Genomic DNA, 25442 nt, shown 5'->3' with positions numbered 1-25442 from the left:
AAAGTCAAAAAACCTGAGTTGATTTGGATGATATTTATATTTTCTTTGTTTTCTATCTGACACTCTGAATGGGGCTTTGCAGACCGAGAGGCAATACAAGAAGATACAACTATTACTCAAACATGAACTATTAATCAAACACTAATGGTTTATTTCCATAGCAACAGCCTGATGGAAAAATTCCCACCCTTTAATGGTCATTTACTATGTTTCTCTGTAAACATCAGACCAGCAGGAGAGATGACCGCCAACAGAATGTCAGGCAACAGAGGCATCACAGGGCCACAACCTGTTGATATCAATCAAACTTTCATTTTCTATTGGAAAAAGAAAGGAAAAACACTTCAGAGCAATATTCTGATGCATATTGACATAGCATATCTGCCTTAACACTTTAAAGGCACAATATGTAATTTCACCAGCCTGACCCTGCCACTTTGTTTGGCAAATAGAGGAGTGGGGTTAGGTAACTACTCTTACAGTACCACTGTAACTACCCTTCAATTAAAATGTAACTACTCTTAACTACACTCCATGAGATCAACATGAAGCTATGCATTGTGGTGTTTTGACTCAAATTACATTAAAAACATAAATAAACAATGGAGTACTACCACCATACATTTCAGGTTTTGACAGGGTAAGCCAGCTGTACTAAGCCAGTGTTTCCCCTGGGATATTTTTCATCAGTGGTGGCAAAGCTAGCGGGGGGAGTAGGGTGGATCATTTTTTTTAATGCCCTACTCTTGGCCGCAGAGACAATATGTTGTTATTTTAAAGCAAATTGCCTGCAATTCTACACAATATGCCATGGCTTAGGTCGTGCTCTTATGCTATCTCAGTGACTCAAACATTATAACAAAATCAATGGTGGCCCCATGCCATGCCATTTTTAAAATGAATATAGGGGAAACATTGACTAAGCTCATAATGCATTTAAAAGGTTAGATGTCTATAAGTTCATAAAGGGACGCATATTTTTTAGTGAACCATACATTCCGATAACAGTGCAAACGATGAGGTCTCCCGGTATCCCTAATCAACTTGGCTTGGCTTATGGCTGTATAGGAGCTAACTGCTTCCTACTACCTGCTGCTGCAGAAAGCCTAGCTGACTTTAGTTGCTGCCGTACCCATTAATTAAAGTCAGGGGTTATTTTCCAACTTCTTTCCGCTCCTGCGAAGAGCATCAGTGAGCTTAGTCAAAACTATAATCTCCTCCTTATGCAACATGCTCTGCCAGTACGACTCATTCCTCTTTCTCTCTGCGCCCCTCAATGAGATGGTACAGAGATGGTGTGTAAACAGAACAAATGACTAATTGTCAGGAGGGGGAGGGGTGTTGTTGGCGCAACAGGCTTTGTTTGGCTGCTGACGTGCACTGTCTCATACGAAAAGACTAGATGAAAAATGTGTGTCAAATTCACTTGCAGCACAGCACCATTTATTTGGATCCCCTTCAAACACGATTTAAAGAAATAGAAAAGGAAGACAAGACAATGAGCAGCGCTCCGTGTTCAGACCTATTATTCTCAATAAACTTCACTTATGCTTTGAAATAACATTCAATCAATTCCACAACAGAAATAAGTCAAGTAAATTGTGTAGGCCCTATTGTGTTCACGCCCCAAAGGACGACACGTGACATCGTTTAAATATTAACTTGCGGTCGTTGGCATGAAGAAATGCTCATGCACTGAATGTGTTATGAAGTCGTCGTTATGAAGCCCTTTCAAATAAAGTGTCACTGGTTGTACAGTAGTCCTACAGTATGTATGCTACACCCTCTCTTGCTTGCAGGCCTACAGCAGCTGTGTTGAGCGAGCGCTACTGCTGGCGAAAGCAGGTAGTAAAGCCTAATCCTGTGGACTGACTGTCTAACCCAAACCCCAGTCGCTCCCTGGGTGAGAGTGATGGCTTCCCCGTGCGCGGGGCCGCGGCTGCTATTGTAGAATCACAGAGCGTTTAATTTCAACAAATGACTATAATAATGGCTTGTTGTGTGCTGGGCTAATTAGCATTTCAAAGGAAATGGCAAGCCCCTTTTAAGTGGGCTTTGTGTCCCACTGTATGTGTGTACTGTAAGCAGGTTCCCCTCTTCAGACTAGCATGGAAAAGCAACATGTTCAGTCTGTGTAGTCTGTCAGTGCCCTTCCTACTCACAGGGGTGCGTATCAATTTGGTAAATCGCTTCCTTCCCTCAGCTCTTGATTGCTGGATACTGGTATTATAATTGTACTAGGTGTATGTTAGTTATACTAAATAGTGAGTATGCTTCTCCCTTTTGTGCTTCTTCTCTCCATGATAAAATCTTACCTTAAGAGTACTTTACTGTACTGGAACTAATATGTACTGCAACATGAAAAAGCAGAACTATTTTCATCAGGATAAAAAGTGGTTCTCCAGATTCAATTGTTTACTCTTGTACATAATCTCAGAAAGTCAGCTAATGCAATGTTACAAAAACTCTACGACCATGCTGTTTTAAATATTCATTCGTCTTAACAGTCGCCTAAGGTTATTTGAATTAGCAGCATGAATATTCATGGCTCCAATGAATGCTCATTTGTTTTTAATGTTTAATCCTTTAATACACTTCTTAATTTCTTTACTCTCATCCATGCATAAGCATCCAAAGCAAAGCTTTACTTTTGTTAAACACTTTCTTTAATAACATATTTGTTTTTATTCAAAGTGAATCATAGTGCCCTGACTATTATTGAGTTCCTGTGAAAGCGAAACAAGATGTCATATATGTTCCAGTTGAAGGCAACAGTGCAGGCAGGTCATATTTGATGTGTCTCAGGCCTGCCCAGACTGTCTGGAATGGGACTTCATTGCTAACTTCAATTCAAACAGCAGAAATCGTCCATTTTAGTCCCATATGTAATCATTATTATTCATCTTGAGGTTATGCTGTTTGAATATGACCATTCATGTTTTTAAGATCAGATACTGATTTGTATAATATGTGACTGGCTAATTCTGACCTTGTTCAACATCTGATTCACCTTCCATGTACTATGATTCTGTCAATAACTGCAGCCATCGATACACTTTTTGTGTTGCTGCTTTTAAAATGGTTGTGTTGTTTTTCTCGCTGTCTATGCCCCGGTCTATGTCCTAAATGCCAAGTGATGTAATACACATTTCCTTTAACAGATTAAATTAAGTTAAGCTAACATTCAGTGAGTCTGACTAAAATGTATGCCGAAAACACACACAAACAACCACAGACAGTTTCAAAACTAACACTTTGTGTCGATCTAAAACGGGTTATAAAGAAAATCTAGAAGTACCAGTAAAACATCCCACATGATTAAAGTGATAGTTCATCCAAATGTAGGAATTGTTTATTGGTCCCTTACCCTGAACGGAGTCTATGGACAAGGAGGCAGTAATCCATACTTGGGCATTTCATTTAAAACATGTAACATAGAGTACATAGACTTCCATTTAAACACATTTTCTAATAAGGATGAACTATCCCTTCAGTGTGTTATTATTGGATAGCAGCATAGTCAACCATTTTTTATATTGATAAAGCAAGTATGGCCTTAAACAGTCTGAAAATAACATTGGCTTTGCATCACAACAGTAATGCCAACTAGACACTATTCATAGTCTAACAATAACCCAAATTTAAAGTATTTAGACAACAGAGATTCCTGAATACTTGCAGCCTGTGGTCTAATGACAGATGCACCCTGCCAAAAATAGTTATGTCGCTCCACATGTTTAACTAGATTGAACAAATCCCCTAATTCGGATAATGTGAGTTCTACATTAACTTGCAGATTTGACTGAGCTTTTGTGGCGGTGGGCAGTTCCCCAAACCACCCTCATTATGCTTGAAAAGAGACGTCGGCTGGCGTTCAGTTTTAATATTTAAACGTCCCGGCGTCCCCCTCGGCACTGTGCCTGTCCCCATCCTCCACTCTTATTGCCGCCTGCCGGAGAATTCCCTCCTCTTTTTCAAATAATTCCCTCCTCTTTTTCTTGCAAACATAAGCCAGACGATCCAGGCTCGGGGATCTGGTGGCCAGTCAAACATGACGCCCCCAACAGTGGCACACTGAGGAGAAAGCAACGTTGACAGTGATAGGGATTCTCACATTTTACATTTACATTTTTTTTGTCATTTAGCAGACGCTCTTATCCAGAGCGACTTACAGTAGAGTGCATACATTTTACATACTGAGACAAGGATATCCCTACCGGCCAAACCCTCCCTAACCCGGACGACGCTATGCCAATTGTGCGTCGCCCCACGGACCTCCCGGTTGCGGCCGGCTGCGACAGAGCCTGGGCGTGAACCCAGAGACTCTGGTGGCGCAGCTAGCACTGCGATGCAGTGCCCTAGACCACTGCGCCACCCGGGATTCTCCATGCAGACATAATGAGCGCTCCATCAAGCTTAGAAATTAAGCATTGTTCAATGTCCCATTCAAACTTTGTGTCCATCTGCCCTTAGATAACAGAGTTATTTGGGCAGGGGGGTCAGAACATTTCTAGAACATCACACTTTCTCCTATAACACTATCCAGCTAGCAAACACCTATCGGACCACTGATGGCTATGAGGCAGTACACCGCTGTAAGCTGATATTGGAACCATGTCGATAGCCTTTACTCTATAAGTAGTGTCGGCTACTGCCGTCTGACCACTGGAAAGCACATCAGCCAAATGAGTAGTGGGCTGCTGACTTTACCGATAACAAGCCACCGTAAACTTCTAATTAAGGATAAAATATCCAAACCATTCCCTCATGTTTTGGAAACTTATTTTGCTAGCTGTGATATGTGATTATTGTAATTAGCAACAAAGGCAGAGTTTGTTGTCAGCTACTACATACAAATGCATCGTAGAAAGGCAGGCTAAGATTCAAAGTCTCAGATGAAACATACAGTAGCTTGACGTAAATACGAATTTCATTTAACTATCGTAAAAAATACTACTACTTTCGTATCCAAGTCGAAAGCTACATATCGTATCAACATTTAGTTGCTTCAGCCCATATTCCCATCTCCTGCAGATCATCCTGTGAATTAGCAGCTAATTATTTAGCCTTCTGAGCAGTCAGAATGAACAGAGGGAGGAGCCTGTCAAAGATGAGATTAATTCATAGAAAAAAATAAGAGGTTTCTAAATGAGTGGAAGGGTATTATCATGTGCTCCACCAGTGATCAGAGATTTGGGATATTTGTGACACTGCTCTCAGTAATAAAAAAAATATATTTGAGACATCTATGACAAGAAATGAACAAGTGGGCTTATATGACTATGTCTATTTCAAAAATTATGTTGATGCTCATGGTCAGATCAACTGCTGACAATACTGTAATGCCTTAAATATGGGATGTCAAACTCATTCCACGGGTTTAGTTATTTTTGTGTCTGTTGTTTTTTTTTTTTTTTCTTTCAATTACGCCCTAGACAACCAGGCGAGGGGCGTTCCTTACTAATTAGTGACCTTAATTCACCAATCAAGTACAAGGGAGGAGCGAAAACCCGCAGACACTGAGCCCTCCGCGGAATGTGTTTGACACATGTGCCTTAAAGGGATAGTTCAGCAAACGTACACATTTATAAACAGTGGCTAGTTTAACAAAAGCGGTCACTCCTTGTCCTAAAGACTGCTTTCAAGGTTAGACAACACATATTAAGAGTATGTAATTTCCCTGAACTATCTCTTTAAAACTGCTTGCTATGTGAGACCATGAGATGCATGGAGAATCCTAAAGCAGAGAGAAGTTTCCTGAGCTTTAGCCTTAGGCTAAATGTTGTACACAAACCAGCAACATCATCCCCAGAGATGAGCAATGTCTATTGCTCCAGCTGAGCTTGTAGTTCTGTATTTGTAAAGGAGTTTACATACCCGGTAGGATAGTTATCATTGCTGATATGAACTGTATGCTTGAGGCATTGCTGTTGAATCAACTCATTTTCTTATTGTTACAGTACAGCTGCAATGAAAGAAAACACTTGACACTGAATTATAATGCTTCACTTTAATAATAATAATGATGATCAGCATATGCCTTCATCGAATACTAAGGAAACCTTTATGTTTTGCATTACCCCACGTTGCAAAAACCACACTTTCTGCCTTTTTCAACACAGTATGTTCCTGAAACACAAATACCATGCTGTGGCTATGACAAAAATATGAATTTCATCTGTCAATTATGCCTTTATTGGCATGAAATTAAGGTTCATTGACATCATAGGAAAAACGTCAAATGAAACATCCTCATCTTTAATTCCTTTAAGATATTTCATGCTATACATTTCTATGCCTCTGCCTGAGAAATAAGCTCCTCTTGTCCCCAGAGATAATAAATGAATTACATTTTTTTCCTTATCGGTCATCTATTTTTCCAGAGTAAGCTATTACTTGCTCAGGTTGCTAGGCAACAGGAAATATTAATAGTCACTATTATTAGCCAGGCTCCAGCAGAGTAGTACTAAAATGAGGAAGTGGAAAACATGAATGTGTTACATAAATCTTTGGACTGTTCACGGTGTGTGCAAGTCTCTGTTTGTGCAGTGATTTATGGCGATGACGATTCATTTATGAGAATAGGGGGTGTGAAATAAGAAAATGGAACATTACCCTGAAGGACTATTTGAAAATAAATTATTGCAAAGGTGAAACAAAAGCTGTTAATAAACCAGGACTCTCTTTCTCAAAGAAATGTTATTGGCCTAATACACCAAGTAGGAAAGGGGAGCTGCTTTCTCCCATATGTAAATGTCTATGTTTGTGCGCATAAGCACATACGCATGGCATGCACATGAACACGCACCCATGCATGCCTCATTCCAATTGTGTCAATTAATGCTGTCTTTGCTTTGACAAATAGTAGCTCGAGCATTTTCTAACCACTGGTAAATGTATAACTAAAGAAATAAATGCCAAAAAACACAATACGTAGCCTACTATATATCACTATACCACCCATATTCAGCTTACTGGTATGTTCAACACAGTGACTTAAGCCCAGTCTCTGCCACACACATAAAATGTACAACATAGGCACTTTGATTCCAAAATCTCATAAGACCTGATTAAACCAAGGATAAATGCCACGGATGCTCACATTAAACCATGAATATTTATAAGCCAAAAGTTATATTTGTGTCAGATGAAAGTATATAAAACTGAATTATTCACACGCAGGTCATCTATAATTCATCTCGTTCGATTCCATGATAAAAAAAATTGGATGTGTACGCCAGGGGTGTTTGCATGTTCAGTATGAACCATGTTGAACACATGAAATAGTCGCTTACTGGCGTTGGAATGGAGGTCCTCAGCATCCTTATGAAAGAGAAAAGTAGCTGACAAGGGAGAACCCTTTCTCCTCCAAGACCCTCTTTTTCGCTTTGTCTATAAGAGAGTGAATGAAAATGTGCACCGCACAGCTCGTTGCTCTCTTTCTGTGCTCACTTTGAGCGAATCAAATCTTTTGAGTTTGACGATTTGAATAGACATGAAGGAGTCTGTCGCAAAGGTCTGGGAGTTAAAAAGCATCATGTGTAAAGCAAAATTGTTGCATGTGTCTGCTGGGGTCTCCATAAGCTTTGGTTCCACACTCTGTAATAGGCCTGTTAGAGTGCTGCTAATTGAAACAAGCGTGTTTCCCTGTTCTAAAAGCAGAACATGTCCCTTATGAAGCCACACTGAAAATATGTGGTAATTAACAAAACATTGAATTGAATCTTACTCTGCATTGGCAAACAAATACTGGTTATACCTTCATACCAACCCTAACAACAGTCCAACGACGACAAAACAACCAATTAAATGATCATACATGCTCATAACAAGTCTTGCAATGCATTATAACTGCATCATAATGTGTTATACCTGCAGGCTTTAAGTAAAGTGTTAGCAAACGTTCCATGACGATATACATAAACCAAACTGCAGCTCTGGATGAGTGAGGAGGAGGAAGAGGAAGAGACAGAAGAGGAGAAAGAATGTAACTGGTGTATCTTACCGAGTGCATGGTATGCCCCGAGAGAAGATGGCTATCTTGGCTCAGCATGTTGGACATCATGAGGGCTGCGGGCAGCTCCGGGTAGGAGTAGGGGTTGAGCAGGCCGTTGTGGGGCAGCGAGTGAAAGGTGTAGCCTGACTCGGGGTCCATAAGGTGCAGCAGAGAAGGATCAGCGTGGTTGGGGGGCGTAATGGGGGGGATCTCGTAGTCTTCATCCCCTCCTCCTCCGCTGTTGCTTCCTCGGCCCTGACTGGAGTAGTTCTGAGAGGGGAGACAAGGTGATGGGATGAGTTTCAAGTTCAAGGTTCACATTTTCAGTTTATTTTCCATTTGTGATGAACACATTGGAAACCTTGCTAACTCGAGTTCTTACGGTAAAAGGAGTGATGTGGTGAGAGTGTAGAGCGTAGGAGTTGAGATATTGAAGTAAAATATATCAACAAATGCCATCGTTCACGATGCCACAAATTAGTAATCTATTAGGAGATTAAACGACAATGAATTCACCTGAAACCACAACTGCATATGGTTCTCTACGTAGGAAGACATTAATATACAAATCCTACTTTAATAACCAATACTAATGTGCTCACTCAGCTTTTGAAATCAATCCTAGTGCATGTTATAATGCAGAATGATGTAAAGCTCTCTCTGACTAGGGGGCCTCAGTGTCAGTCCAGAATGCAGGAGCATGTACAAACAAAGAAATCTGTTTGTGATGATGAAAATAATTTACTTCAATGTCTGTTGAAGATGAATGGCTTATTAATCAATAAGCCAAACAAATCTTTACTCATGGAGCACTGGCAACAAACACCAGGGTTGGGGTCAATTACTTTAACTCTTTGAATTAAAGATACTCACATTGACTAACATTTCTCAATGTTCTGATTAATAATGGGATTTCAATCAAATTCCTAAACTGAATTTGGTTGAGATGGAATTAACTAAATCCCCCTGACAGTCGTGACGTCATGAGTTGTATTTAAGGTGACTAAATACCTCTTCTCTCCCTCTATCAGAACAAGGTGAAAAACGTTCTCATGATTCTGCATATGCAAATCAGGTGGAAGCCTCACTGTGGTATCTTCAAGGGCCATCTTGACATAATATTATGCTGAGAAATATGGTTTTGCACTCTCAAAAGCACACAGGGTATTCACCAGGGAATGAAAAGCAATTTTGTCAGAGGCAATCTGATGCTGACTCCCTTTATAATGACTGGGGAAAATTAATCATCACAAATAGTATTCCAGTGTCAGCCATTCAAGAGCTTTTTAATAGAATTTTTATGATTCATGTCTCGGGGTACACATCAAGCAGTCCGTTCTGCAACATTTCAGAAATCAATTCAATATCATCTTCGTGTAGGCCGTCACCTCGCCTGCCAGAGAAGCCATTTATCTTGCAAACAAATACTTTTAGCAAACAAATGGAAAGAAATACTGAGGAAAATAAAGCATGGTCCAACAGGCTGTGTTGGTGCATGGAACCAAGATAAAAGGCTGTTTTTTTCTCTTGATGTTTTCATAACATACACTTTACGTGTGTATGGACTTATAACACAATACTATAATTACTATTGTATTCAACTTCAGTGAGAGCTCGTGTTCCCACAAAACAGGTTAATGACAACCCGTATTTATTTTCTACTTTGTCCATCGGAATTGCACTTCTCAAAACACTTTCAAGGACTGTGCTACTACAGTTTTGTCTAATGAGCGAGATAAATATAGCATATTATTGTAATATATAAGGATTTCTTGAAAAAAAGGCAAATATGTCACTTAGCAAGTATTTTCATAATTTGTAATTTGGGAACACCATTATTAGATTACTGCAGAAAGTCATTTATCTGGCTCTAATCAGTCCTATTATTCTCTGAATGAACCTACCAATGGTATTGAAGGGATACTGTATGGGATTCTGTATGGTTTGTCATAACTTGGCTATACAGTAATATGAGGTAGTTTACTGTGCATTTGAACATGTGCACAACAATGAAAGAACAGCTGTTATTAAGACACTTTATGACATCAAGTATCAATGAGATACTTGTATCTAGGATACATTTATTGACTGTTACACTATATATACAAAAGTATGTGGACAACCCTTCAAATTAGTGGAATTGGCTATTTCAGCCACACCAGTAAAATCGAGCAAACCGCCATGCAATCTCCATAGACAAACATTGGCAGTAGAATGACCTTACTGAAGAGCTCAGTGACTTTCAACGTGGCACCGTCACAGGAACGTGGCACCGTCACGAACTAACAACAAGTCAGTTCGTCAAATTTCAGTTCGTCAAATCACTGTAAGTGCTATTATTGTGAAGTGGAAATGTCTCGGAGTAACAACGGCATGTAGAGTGTAAAAATTGTCTGTCCTCGGTTGAAACACTCACTATCGAGTTCCAAACTGCCTCTGGAAGCAACGTCAGCACAATAACTGTCATCGGAAGCTTCATGAAATGGGTTTCCATGGCCGAGCAGCCGCACACAAGGCTAAGATCACCATGCACAATGCCAAGCATCGGCTTGAGTGGTGTAAAGCTCGCCGTAATTGAATTACATTTATTTTGGGTAACAGACATATACAACAAAATGTACAATGTGGAACCAGAGGATATCACTTGAAAGTATTAATTAAAATGCTTGTTTTTCCAAAGTGGTCCTCGATGGTAAAAACAATAACACATATAATGATTAAAAGGCAAGACAAAATTACAAACAACCATAAATACATTCATTTATATTGACATCCTAAAAAGTGGCACAATTCTCTGCACTTCGCGCTAACCTTAAAAATCAACCATATTAATTTCAAATTAAAACAATCTATCCATTGCACATCATGCATATCATTCAAATAAATACACCTGACCAGCCGTAGGGGGCACAAGGGGCAGTGGAGTGGTTTCTCTTACTTAGACAACCTTGTCCAAATGAAAACCTTCGACTGCTTTTTAAAGCTATTTTTACTCTTTCTTTGCTTGATCTCCAAGGGAAGGCTATTCCACAGACAAATGCCTGTATAGAAAAACATGCTCCTCGCAGTACTTTACTCTTGGGATTTTACAAGACATAACACTAGATCTGGTATTGTAACTGTGTTGGTTATAGACCATATCAATGTGGTTCTTCATATAACCTGGGGCACGATCATTTAAGATGTCAAACATAATGATTACGTTTAAGTTGGTTCACTCTGGACTCCAAAGGCAACATGCCCACCTCCCGGAAGTCCTGTACCCCTATGTGGTTCCTAGGGGGGACATTCACCATATACCTGATAACATTATTTTGCATGACCTGCATTCTCTTTTTCAGCTTTTTTGATAGCCCACTATACCAAGCAGAGCAGCATAATCAAAACGACACTGAATCAAGGTTGAGACAAGCAGTTTCTTAACTTTGATGTTAAAATATCAATCATTTCAATTTGTTCGCCATTTTAGAAATCATTTTAGCAGAAATCAGGTCTCCAGATAGGGATTTATCTAGGGACACACCAAAATAAGTTACACTTGTTTTAGATTCAATCTCCTTGTCTGCATAGTTTACCCATATCTTGTCAGCCCTAAGCAATCTACGTTTTGTTGCAAACAAAATCGCTAAAGTTTTTCCCAAATGTAGCGACAAATTGTTGTCAGTCAACCAATCTCTAACAAAATGCAATTCCTTACTCAGGGTTTCCTTTATGTAAACGGTATCCTTCCCTGATACCAGTATGGCTGAGTCATCAGCATAAAGCACTTTACTGTACTTGGCATATCATTAACGCATATAAGAAATAAGAGAGGCTCTAAAATTGACCCCTGCGGTACTCCACAGGATATTTCTTTGGCCTCTGACAGAACATCGCCAACATTACATACTTGTGTTCTGTTGGTCAGATAAAACCCAAACCAATTCACTGTTACATCATTTAGACCCATGCATTTCAGTTTCATCAGGAGAATATCATGGTCCACTGTGTCAAAAGCTTTCTGCAAGTCTAACATGACCATACCTGTATAGTTCCCCTTCTCACTTTCCTGCTTGATGTGGTCAAAATGGTGGATAAGGCAAGTATCATTGGAATGAGCATCTTCTAAAGCCAGATTGGACTCTGGAGCAGTGGAAACGCGTTCTCTGGAGTGATGAATCATGCTTCACCATCTGGCAGTCCGACAGACTAATCTGGGTTAGGCGGATGCCTGGAGAACGCTACCTGCCCCAATGCATAGTGCCAACTGTAAAGTTTGGTAGAGGAGGAATATTGGTCTGGGGCTGTTTTTCATGGTTTGGGCTAGGCCCCTTAGATCCAGTGAAGGGAAATCTAAATGTTACAACATACAATGACATGCTAGACGATTCTGTGCTTCCAACTTTGTGGCAACAGTTTGGGGAAGGCATTTTACTGTATCAGCATGACAATGCCCACGTGCACAAAATTAGGTCATTACAGAAATGGTTTGTCGAGATTAGTGTGGAAGAACTTGACTGGCCTGCACAGATCCCTGACCTCAACCCCATCGAACACCTTTGGGATGAATTGGAATGCCGACTGCGAGCCAGGCCCAATCACCCAACATCCGTGCCCGAACTGACTAATGCTCTTATGGCATTAGTTCCCGCAGCGATGTTCCAACATCTAGTGGAAAGCCTTTCCAGAAGAGTGTAGGCTGTTACAGCAGCAAAGGGGGGACCAACACCATATTAATGTCCATGATTTTGGAATGAGCTGTTCAACAAGCAGGTGTCCACATACTTTTGGTCATGCAGTGTATGTTGCTAAGACGTTACGAAACGCTAGCTTCTTTGCTTGTATGGATTCAGCACTTTTTAAATGCTTAAAATGGCTAAAGCTTCCCCTGCATTTCATCCAGCTTTTATCCGAAATACCACTACATTTATTTCAGACAATTCCTTCTCCAAGACTAAAGTAAATTGATGTAGGATTCATGTTAGAAGATTTGAATGCCGCAAGAGGCGATTTTACAATCAGGCCTTCCATTCTTTTAACAGCTCTGTTGAATGCCCTTGAGGATAAAATGTGGGACAAGGACATTACAAGTTCAATATGTTCAAATACAGATAAATAATTCAAACATCTACTGTCTTTCAGGACATTGCGGGCTGCGGAGAAAACAGAAGGGGTCAAAACTAAATGTAAAATTCAACCTCGCTACCCAACCATCGCCCTCCCATGAAAGGTGAAATGTATTCTCTTTTTTTTGCGGAGAAAGAAATGCTTGTAAAGCTCTGAGGACACTACACAACTCCTCCTCTCTACAGTTCCATTCTACATGTAGGCTGTCCACATATGCGATAATCTAACACCTGTGATTATATGGATTAATATCTATGTTGAATAAAAATATTGGATAAATCCACTAGTATTCCACAGCATATATGTACATTTAAATGCTTTGTTTTGATTGTACTGTATACTCCAATACTGCATTCCATTTGCTTAATCAAACACACTCTACCTTTACTAAGAATAGGCTATCTATTGAAAGCCAGTCCAGTAGCCACATGTCACGTCAAGAAAACGACAGATCGGCCTTGCTGTAGCAATTTGCAGAAGCTGGTGATGCATAAACAAAGATATCCGGCCATCTCTAGCTAAGAAAGAAGAAAGAGATAGGACGACGACAGTTCGCCACCATGGCCTTTTTTGCCTTTACCTCCCTTATCTCACCTCATTTGCTCACATTGTATATAGACTTATTTTTCTACTGTATTATTGACTGTATGTTTTGTTTATTCCATGTGTAACTCTGTGTTGTTGTATGTGTCGAATTGCTATGCTTTATCTTGGCCAGGTCGCAGTTGCAAATGAGAACTTGTTCTCAACTAGCCTACCTGGCTAAATAAAGGTGAAATAAAAAAATAAAAAAAGAGATAGGACGACGACAGTTGGATGAGGATAGGCTACTCAAACATTACATTCTAGGACTAGATCCAGCAGCCAAGAATAGCCTCTTGAGCAGAGAGAGGACAAAAACGACACTCAACAACGAGAACGAGTGGGTGTTTCAGAACGATGGTCAAAAGGACAAAGGACAGTGCGTTGGGGCACGTGACCTATCCACCAGGCTTTCAATTGACACAAAATTCCATTGGGTTTTATGCATCAGCAGAACCAGCCCTCTACAATAGATGGCAATGGCAATAAATGGCCCTCGATTGAAAAAGAGCATAAGATGGATTTCAGAGCCGGCTGACTGACAGTCAGGTAGAACTGGGATAAGTAGCCTGAAAAGGGGGCGGTTTGCACTGTCCAATCCCGTGTCAGGGTCACAGGTGATGTCCTTCAGAAGCCTTGGGGAGGGGGAGTGCGGTATCTTCCATCCTGCTCCCCTCACTGGCAATTCCCTCAAATGTCACACCAAAATAGATCTAATTTAGTTGGGTAAAAGACCCCTCTCCACACTCCATTACAGCTGTGTGTGGCCTATTTGAGCTGAGCTCGAGCTCCACCAAAACCACATAAAAATAAATGATATGAGGAAGACTTTTGACCAGAGTGGAAAAAGAAACACGCCATTAAATCTGGCACTAGAATTACCCCCAATTTTTTTGTATATGTTTACATCACTTATTTTCATGATTTCACACCATTTCAGAAGTCACAAGACAGCCATCCTAGGATAACGTCAACGTCCTCTGTCGAATACTCGTGTATTTGCCTTTCTCCGGTGGTCGGCTGCATCATTAGATTAATTTATATTATTGCTTCTTCAAAGGACATTCAACATAGTATGTGATGGATGTGTTTTCAGAGTGGTGAAATCAAGTTCACTGCAACGTTACGTCAAAGACGCGGTCCTTATAAAAAGATCTATCCAGCTCGACTGCTTCACCGCACAGACGTGGCAACGCAATCGTTGAATTTGTCCCGAGCAGGTGGATCTAAACACAATAAAGAATGCGACATACTTCCTTACACCTAAAATAAGTAACAAAGTAATTTTGTGTGGAAGTCAAACATTTGTTTTACGTCGGAGGCAGAGACATTGCATATGGTTTACATCACCCGTCTCCCCTTGTCTATAGCAGAGACACATGCTGTTTAAATGGCCCAAATGTTGATTTAGACGTTCACAAAAATAACAGATTTTGACTATCACTAATGTCATGATACGTTTGGTAAAGTAATAAAGAATGTGAACGATCTTGGGTAGATGTTTCTAAAACAGATATGGACATATTATAATGTGTGAAAAGGCTTATTCATTCACATTTTTAATTTATTTTTGTATATGGGTTATTATACTTTTATTATGTACTAGATCATATGGGTTGAAAAGTGTATTTTTTCTCAATCAGAGTAATAAGTGTATGTATGGAGAAATAAAGCTCTGACAGACTCCTACAATTGTTTGAAACATCCAGAAAGCATGATCTTTGTCAGTGGCCTAAAATAGGGATATTTGTGGTGCACCACATTTCCGTATTTCATCCATTCATTATGGTTAAAATCACAAGAACAAATAAAAGATGTCAGCCTGTAGTCACTCTTCCCACTAGGGGAATGTGGAAGCCCCGGTAATCACATATGGCACAATAGCCTACCCATAATCCTCATTTATTTTATATTTCCGTGATGTCATTCTCTTTAAGCCGTGGCAAACAGGGGGGGGGGGGGGGGGGGGGTGATCCCTCATGTTCTTTCTCTATGCCCTCATTCCAGTCAGGGTAATAAGAGAACATTGTGATTTACTTTCACTGAACCGCGAGGAGTGCATCAGAGAGAATCTACTGCGGCAGGGCCATTCATATAGATTTAACTTTCCACAGTATTATACCAGATGTCTACACGTCTATTGTATTTCAGGCATGACCTTGGTCTCCATATGATGAGAAAGATCACTGGGGGAGAGAGAGAGAGAGAGAGCGAGAGAGAGAGAGCGAGAGAGAGAGCGCGAGAGAGAGAGAGCGAGAAAGAGAGAGCGCGAGAGCGAGAGAGAGAGAGACAGAGAGAGAGAGAGAGAGAGAAAACTATTTAGTCCTCTCTAAATCCCTCCGCAACAGCAATACTGCATATAGAGTGGAGCTCAAAATAGATCCAAGGTTTCAAGTTCTCTTAAAAGAGTGCATGAATCATTCAGTTTACTTTCCCTGCTGATAAGGTGGTTTTAAGATTTTAGCACGATGTACATTTAGATTAGGAGGACCAAGCGAGTCACAGTCAAAGGAGGGCCTTCACTAGATAATTCTCATGCACTTTACTCCAGACCTGGGTTCAAATACTATTTGAAATATTTCAAATGCGCATCTGTCTGGAGTACCAGATCTTTTGCAACTATGCTATTGGTTCCATTGCGCCAGGCAAGCTCAATCAAGCCCAGCTTAAAAGCATTTTCAATTATTTGAAATAGTATTTTTGAACCCAAGTCTGCTATACTAAAGATATTGGGATAGTCTTGTATCGGTCCTGTTGTCTAGTCTAGTAGAACCTGAAACATAAAGGGAAATCTCAGCTAAAACTGGAACGCACTCACAGAGATCGTGGCGACCCTAGGCCCATATCTTCTTTCATTTCTACTCCTTCAGAAGCTGATGATAATTGGATTTATTGGCTGACATAGGCTGACCTACATAAGACGACCCTAACAAATCCTCTCAGCGTGGGTGTGGGCATCCTATTCCCTCAATGTTGTCTCAATGTTGTCTCAATGTTGAAGGAGCATATTTTTATGTGTAACTGCTTTAGAATAACAGTACACAACAGATAGAGCTAGACGATAAGGTTTTCATCTCCACTCTCTCCGTTGTTCTATGCATCGCACAAAGTGTTCTAGTTGGGCTCAGGAAAGAGATGTGCGTCACCCTTTCCACATGATTAGTCATCTGCTCATGAAACTTTTCGCATTACCAAAATGGAAAGATGATGAGAAGAGACCTGTATATGCACATCCACTGAAGAGGGAAGGGGAGTGTGTGTGTGTGTGTGTGTGTGTGTGTGTGTGTGTGTGTGTGTGTGTGTGTGTGTGTGTGTGTGTGTGTGTGCGGTGCGTGCGTCTGTCTGTTGTGCTCAGAGTATAAATGGTACACCATGAGTCACCATTAAGTAACTTTGCTCTCACCTCACCATCACCCACATGTGGTGTATGTGCTACCACCGTGTTCCAAGATGTCCCTGCGCTGTTCCGACACACATCTCCACTGACTGACTCACAGCGCAGGGCCAGAGAGGCCAAACAACATCTGCACGGACTCTATGGGCAGCGCACTTGACTGGACGAAGCTGCTGTGTGGTGAGAGGGGAGGGATATTGTGTCTACGTGGAGTGTATTATGTGTGTGTCGGTGAGAGGGGTGAAAGAGAGAGAGAGATTGGAGAGAGAGAGAGAGAGAGAGAGATAGGGGAGAGATGGAGAGAGAGAATGAGAGAGAGAGAGAGAGCGAGAGAGAGAGAGAGAGAGAGAGAGAGAGAGAGAGAGAGAGAGAGAGAGAGAGAGAGAGAGAGAGAGAGAGAGAGAGAGAGAGAGACACTTTATCCAAGTTTCTATTCTAATCTAGACCATCAGCAACAGCTCCCCTGTGGTCGTGACTATATAAGAGCCCCACGTTGTCTTGCATTCTCAACAACAAAAGAAACACAGGCACAAACACAAACAAGCTAAAACTAGCTGGTTCTTAAAAGACCCTGGGTATCTTTCTACAGCAAGGCAGGGTCGGTACAAAAGTGAAAAATGAGGTAACAGAGAGAAAAGTATTTCTCTATCAGTCTTTCTCTCCCTCTACACACCAGATCTGGGTTCCAATTCTATTTGAAATTACACTGAGTATACAAAACATTAAGAACACCTGCTCTGTCCATGACATATACTGACCAGGTGAATCCAGGTAAAAGCTATGATCCCTTTTTGAGATCCCTTATTGATGTCAATGTTAAATCCACTTCAATTAGTGTAGATGAAGGTGGGGAGACAGGTTTAAGAATGATTTTTAAGACTTGAGACAATTGAGACATGGATTGTGTATGTGTGCCACAGAGGGTGAATGGACAAGACAAAACATTTAAGTGCCTTTGAACGGGGTATGGTAGTAGGTGCCAGGCACACCAGTTTGTGTCAAGAACTGCAACGCTGCTGGGTTTTTCGCTCTTAACAGTTTCCTGTGTGTATCAAGAATGGTCCACCACCCAAAGGGCATCCAGACAACTTGACACAACTGTGGGAAGCATTGGAGTCAACATGGGCCAGCATCCCTGTGGAACGCTTTCGACGCCTTGTAGAGTCCATGCCATGACGAATTGAGGCTGTTGTGAGGGCTAATGTTCTGTATACTCAGTGTATTTTGAATACTGGATCTGTGCTTGATTCAGCACTCCTGTCGCAAAGGAACCAATAGAAAAGTCTCAAAGGTGCTTTATTTAGCCTCCTGACACTCCAGGTAGCAAACGCTAAATATTTCAAATAGTTTTTTAACTCAGGTCTGCTCTCCTTACACTGACTGATTATAACATAGAGAGGAAGTTATAAATCCAGTCTGTTAAAACTCTATTGTAAATGAAACCCCAGTGGGACAGGGACTGTAAAAACAGAGAGGAGGGCGACAGCAACGTAAACACACACCGGCCCCAGTCTGTAATCACCCAAACGGATCACACTCACCGCTCATTCCAGACCAGTCCCAATCAAAGCATTTCCTGTCCGTCACACTGGCCTGATATCCAATCAGCCTGATCATTTGGAGCACCACTGAATTCTCAATGCACTGGGCAGACGTAGGCTAGAGCAGGGTTTCCCAAACTTGGTCCTGGGGCCCTCCCTGGGTGCACGTTTTCATTTTTGCCCTAGCATTACACAGCTGATTCAAATTATCAAAGCTTGACGATGAGTTGGATATTTGAATCAGATGTGTAGTGCTACGGCCAAAACTAAAATATGCACCCAGGGGGGGGGCTACACTGGGATAGAGAAAGACTTATATGAGGACATAACACTACACTACCCATGATGCAACAAGTAATATGGCGACCATGATTGTTGATGTAAATCCACAATATGTACTACATTTATTTTACATGTACAGTATGTGTGTAGCAATTAACATCATTGCACTTGAAGTGTGTGTGAATAATGTGCATCCAATGATAGATTGGAAGGATCAAATGACAGATGTGATGCTTTTTCTTGGAACATATCAATCAGGATTATTGAACGAGCCATTAAAAATCCTGGATTCTAATTAAATGCGACCCATGGACGCGAGTCAATAGGGTGAATTAGTGATATTATTAGTTATACTGGTACACTACGCAGTAGGAAAACACATGTAACACTGATCAACAACCATGTCATGTTGATCCACTAAATAGGTCACCCACAAGAATGTCAACTGGTAAACAAACAAAAAATGACAAAGTCCCTTACATGTACAGTAACAACAAAGAAATTAATACCTTTGGAAAAAGCCACTGAGTGACTAGACCTGTTTCCTAGCTTAGAGTCAATGAAAGCCGTTTTTGTTTAGTGGCTTTCTCTTGAAGGGGCCTGAGATACAGTAGCGTGTGTAATGTAATCTCCTGTCTCTGTGTTGAAGGGTAATACTTAAGACACAAAAAGCCTTGGACACACTCACAAAGGGGACTCTGTACTAGACTCCACACGTTGTACACAGACATAGGACACAACATTGACGGGCCCATCACAAGTCTAAGTAACCCACATTAACGGCAGAACAACCGTATTGGATCATTCCCCATCCTTTTAAAATGGGCCATTAGGTATACTATATGTGCTTGAATTTGCCAATGATTCCACCTAAAAAGGTCAGGAAAATAAAGGCCATGATATGACAACAACATAAACTTCCAAAATCACCAAAAAATGGAGATGCAATAAACAAACAAAAAACAAGGTGATGACTAAAAGGGTCCTGGCTCATATTGCCACATAACTACATAGGAGCCATTATCACCAGCCCATCCTCCCCAATTAAGGTGCCACCAACCTCCTGCGATGGGTTGGAATAATGGCTCATTGTTTAGCTAGCTAGCTAGCTACATGTCTAAACAAAAGACTCCACAGATGATTACATGACCCCTTCTAGTTAGCCAGGTGTGTCTGGAGGTGATTACGGCCATCTTTTGTATAATAACGTTAAAATATTTGTATCTGGAATTTGTCTTTCAGCATCAGTAGAACACGCCTGACTCTCCTCCACCAGTCATACAAGGAGAATGGTCTAATGCCTCCCATCAGAAAGAGAGCTGGCCCAAGCACAGGTTACACCTGAAGCATGAGGACTTGGAGCGGGTTGTGAACTTCATCAACAACTATGCAGAGGATAATACAATAGTATTACCAGCACGCCACCCAGGACACAAACACTTTGGTGGAAAGCTGCTGCCATCTCATGTGACAAATGCAGCAGTGTGTCGTCTCCACAAGGAATCGATGACAATACTTGGAATGTAAAGCATAAGCAACACGTTTTCAGTATTTCATTTACCTCCAACATGATTGGCACTACTTTTATTGATCTCACATTATTTGTGTATTTTTCAGAGGTACATGTAGTCAGGCTGTCTTCCTTCAGGAATCTGTGGAGAAATTGCTGGTGTGGTCAAGGACAGCACTGTGACCGGGGGTCAACATCACACAACAGTTTGGACTGCAGAATGGTACAGTGCTGGTGGAAAGTTATGGCTGGCAACAAAACACGACTGCGTACTTCAGGCCGCAACCACAGATCAAGTAGTACCAGCACTTCAGGTGAATATAATTTTCATTGCATTGTATGAGGTTATTCTTATTATCTATACTTGGGAGGTGAATTGATGTTATCTTCTTATGGCTGGAGGGGCAGTATTGAGTAGCTTGGATGAAAGGTGCACTGAGGTGCCCAGAGTAAACGGCCTGCTCCTCAGTCATAGTTGCTAATATATGCATATTATTTTAGTATTGGATAGAAAACACTCTGAAGTTTTTAAAACTGTTTGAATTATGTCTGTGAGTATAACATAACTCATATGGCAGGCAAAAACCTGAGAAGAAATCCAACCGGGAAGTGAGAAATCTGACGTTGGTCGAATTTCAACTCATCGTCTATTGAAAACACAGTAGGATATGGATCTGTTTGCACTTCCTGCGGCTTCCACTAGATGTCAACAGTCTGTAGAACCTTGAATGAAGCCTCTACTGGGATGTGGGGCTGAATGAGAGGGGAATTAGTCAGTGGTCTGGCAGAGAGCCAGGTCCTGGTCACGCGCATTCCACATGATATCGACTTGCGTTCCATTACTTCTATAGACACAATTCTCCGGTTGGAACGTTATTGAATATTTATGATAACAACATCCTAAAGATTGATTCTATACTTAGTTTGACAAGTTTCTTCGACCTGTAATATAACTTTTTGAAGTTTTCGTCCGACGTTCGGCTGGACCTGCACGAGCGTTTGGATTTGTGTACTAAACGCGCTAACAAAAGTAGCTACTTGGACATAAATTATGGACATTACCGAACAAAACAAACATTTCTTGTGGAAGCGGGAGTCCTGGGAGTGCATTCCGACAAAGATCAGCAAAGGTAAGTGAAGATTTATAATGCTTTTTATGAGTTTTGTTTGGCGGGTAACTGTATGGCTTCCTTTTGTGGCTGAACGCTGTTCTCAGATTATTGAATATTGTGCTTTTGCCGTAAAGATTTTTTAAATCTGACACAGCGGTTGCATTAAGAACAAGTGTATCTTTAATTCTATGTAAAACATGTATCTTTCATCAAAGTTGATGATGAGTATTTATGTTATTTGACGTGGCTCTGCAATTTCTCCGGATATTTTGGAGGCATTTCTGAACACTGCGCCAAAGTAAACTGAGGTTTTTGGATATAAATATGAACTTAATCGAACAAAACATATATGTATTGTGTAACATGAAGTCCTATGAGTGTCATCTGATGAAGATCATCAAAGGTTAGTGATTAATTCTATCTCTATTTCTACTTTTTGTGACTCCTGTCTTTGGCTGGAAAAATAGCTGTGTTTTTCTGTGATTTTGCGGTGACCTAACATAACCGTTTGTGGTGCTTTCGCTGTAAAGCCTATTTGAAATCGGACACTTTGGTGGGATTAACAACAAGATTACCTTTAAAATGGTATAAGATAAATGTATGTTTGAGGAATTTTAATTATGAGATTTCTGTTGTTTGAATTTGGCGCCCTGCACTTTCACTGGCGGTTGTCATATCATCCCGTTAACGGGATTGCAGCCATAAGAAGTTATGCAAGGTTGTAATGTCTTCCACATTTTTTTGTCTATTTTCCTGTTTTACAGCTTCAATGCTCTGGAGCCTGGTGTTGTTGTCTGTCACGACTTCCACCGAAGTCGGCCCCTCTCCTTGTTCGGGCGGCGTTCGGCGGTCGACGTCACCGGCTTTCTAGCCATCGCCGCTCCATTTTTCATTTATCCATTTGTTTTGTCTTGTTCCCTGCACACCTGGTTTTCATTCCCCAATCACACGACATGTATTTATTCCTCTGTTCCCCCTCATGTCTTTGTGTGAGATTGTTTTGTGTTACGTGTCTATGTTGACGCGCTTTACTGATATGCGTTTATTTCCGTGTTTTCTTTCACGAGGTATGTTATTGTAACGGCTGTCCTCCTCCTCTTCAGACGAAGAGGAGGAGTAGGGATTGGACCAAAGCGCAGCGTGATAATTTGACATAACGAAGTTTATTAAAGTAAAGACGAAAACCGAAAACACTTCAACAAACTACAAAATAACAAAACGACGTAGACAGACCTGAACATGGAACTTACATAAATACACGAAGAACTCACGAACAGGAACAGACTACAAACCAACGAACGAACAAACCGAAACAGTCTGTGTATGTTGCACCACACGGGACTGTTTTGGTTTGTTAGTTCGTTTGTTGTAGTCTGTACCTGTTCGTGCGTTCTTCGTTATATGTAAGTTCACATGTTTTAGGTCAGTCTACGTTCGTTTGTTATTTTGTAGTTTGTTGAAGTGTTATTTCGGTTTTCGTCTTTACTTTAATAAACTTCATTATGTCAAATTATCACGCTGCGCTTTGGTCCAATCCCTACTCCTCCTCTTCGTCTGAAGAGGAGGAGGACAGCCGTTACAGTTATTGTGTTTATACAATATTATTGTGACTGTTTGCGCGTTTGGACTTTTGCACTGGCTGGAGGTTTTGACGCAGTGGCGTCCGTCTGTTGGTTTCTCCTACATTAATAAAGTGTGCGCCTGTTCACAACTCTCTGCTCTCCTGCACCTGACTCCGCTCCCAGTCCGCACGCCATTGACATTGTCGCCAAGGAGCGTTCGGACTCAGTCAGGACCAGGTTTCAGCTGCTGCGCAACGCTGACGTCCTTCCTCCCATAGATGGTCTGCCTGTACAAGCACCACTTGGACTGGACACAACTAGACAAACCTATCTTTTTTAGAAGATCAGGGAGTTTTGCACATCACAATCTCCCTACCATCAATTGCACATCTCTAGCCAAAGCCACAGAAAAACGACAGAGTTAGAATTGGTCCGTAGTTACATTAGTCCGTTTTTTGTCCAAAATATTGAGTCATTGAACCTGAAACAGTGCATCCCGGATGGTTGGAGGAAGCAAACAATGTACCAGGCCAGCTGTGATTTACAACCTGATAGCAATATTTGCTGGACTACCAAGAAATGTTTTGTTGAATTGTATTAATCATGCATTGAACTGTATCCATCTATTATACGAACAATGCCTTACTCTACGCCATGGAATTTTTTGTCAACTATAACTTATTTTTTAAAACCTCTTATAAAATTGGTTTTGTAGCATAAACTGGGAATTTGATATGTACTGATATTATGATTGTCTTTTTGTTTCATATCTGCAAAGTAGTTAAAACGCTCTCTGTAACACTTTAAAGTACAGTAGGTGCTGATTGACATATGACCAGTCTGACCGACAATAGTGCAGAACAGTTTGCCCAATTTACAAGCAACCAATGTGTGTCCAGTGATGTCGTCAGGAAAAAGCATGTAGTCAACACGGTAGACCTTGTGCTTCTGCACTGAGCAACCAATAAGCTGCTAAATCTATCCTTCAACCCCTCATTATACGCAGTCAATCAAGACTTACAAGAAAATACAAACTTACTAGGAAAGGTGGAGAGGGGCTTTGCCTCATGCTCTCCTTCTCTCCCTCCACCTCGCTCTTTCTCTCTCTCCCTCCCTCTTCCATTCTCCCCACCTCCCACCCTCCTTCGCTCTCTCTCTCTCTCTCTTGCTCTCTCTCTGTGTAGGCAAGTGCTAATTGATGAGTAGTTGGAACCTTGTTATGTTTTGTTTAAACACCAAGGCTTTGCCGCAGTATCAACAAAGCGTGGAGATCTAAACACTGCCATATGTCAACCAAGGCGTTGGCTGTGAGCACTCTGCTCCCCTCCCTCCCGTCCAAACCGCAGGTTGACGTTTATTGTCATGAATCTTGCCCTGGAAGCAGAACTGAGCGATTTCCGCTAGATGGGCCAGCTGCAAAGTCAAAATTGTCTATATTGTAAAAATCCATGAACACAAAAATGTAAGGTTAGAGTTAGGCATTAGGGTCAGCAGTGTGTTTAAGGTTAGGATTAAGGTTAGGGTTAGCTTTAAAATTGTATGACTTTGTGACTTGTGCTGGCTTGTGACCACTCTGCAGAGCTGCCTCCAAGATTCATGACAATAAATGTCAACCTGCGTCCAAACCACTGGAGTGAGTGTCGGTCCGCTCCTATCTTACACTCCTGGGCCCGTATTCACAAATCATGTCAGAGTAGCGGTCCTGATCTAGGATCTGTGACACTTTGTGAATACGGGCCCTGAGCTCCCAACAGGCTAGTTAGACACAAATCTAACAACACCTTCAAATACTGTAAAACCTCACAACACCAAGTCTGCTGGAGGAAGTTTGTGTATGAACTCTGCCCTCCAAGGAGCGAATGGGTTTGAGACAAGTAAGTGAAACCCATTTCGGTAACAACAAATCTACACCTTACCTTACCTGGAGTAGGTCACACAGCTATGGGTTTTGGGAACTACATAAGAACTACACAATAAATAAGCAGTTAGGGCAACCTTTCGGTGGCATTATTGGTGTTTAACAAATGTATTGAATGTTTCTAGAAGAGAAAACTACAATGTGGATGACCCCCAGCGGGGTAGTTGCACTGAATCCGTATCATTCCTTTGTTTGTGCTTTCCATACTTCGCTAATAGATATTTGAATGCTTATGTTGATAAGTCACCTAGTCACCACAAAGAGAATGTCTCTTGACCATAATGGAGGTATAACCTTTAGGATTAATTGGTGAACCTTGAACCGGACTACTCACCTGGCTTGGTGACCGAAACTCCTGGTTATTGTCATTCATGTACATGTTGTCACCATCAAACTGTGAACAGAAAAAGAAAAGAAAACAAACATTTTGTGAATAATA

The 25442-nt window shown here is 41.1% G+C and overlaps 1 protein-coding gene across 1 annotated transcript in view; it reads right to left on the bottom strand.

The window, feature by feature from the left end:
* The window catches only part of LOC120058936 (TOX high mobility group box family member 2-like), a 116460-nt gene that overhangs the window by 20597 nt on the left and 70421 nt on the right, over positions 1-25442 (bottom strand). Inside the window, exons 2-3 of the mRNA XM_039007685.1 lie at positions 25338-25397; positions 8006-8266 (exon numbers count right to left, since the gene is read on the bottom strand). Coding sequence (XP_038863613.1) covers positions 8006-8266; positions 25338-25397 — 321 coding nt within the window. The remainder of the gene's footprint in view (positions 1-8005; positions 8267-25337; positions 25398-25442) is intronic.

Source organism: Salvelinus namaycush, chromosome 14 (assembly GCF_016432855.1).
Source record: "Salvelinus namaycush isolate Seneca chromosome 14, SaNama_1.0, whole genome shotgun sequence".
Taxonomy (NCBI): Eukaryota; Metazoa; Chordata; class Actinopteri; order Salmoniformes; family Salmonidae; genus Salvelinus; species Salvelinus namaycush.
Note: the sequence above shows the minus strand (reverse complement) of the source record. Positions and strands in the feature narration are given on the sequence as shown.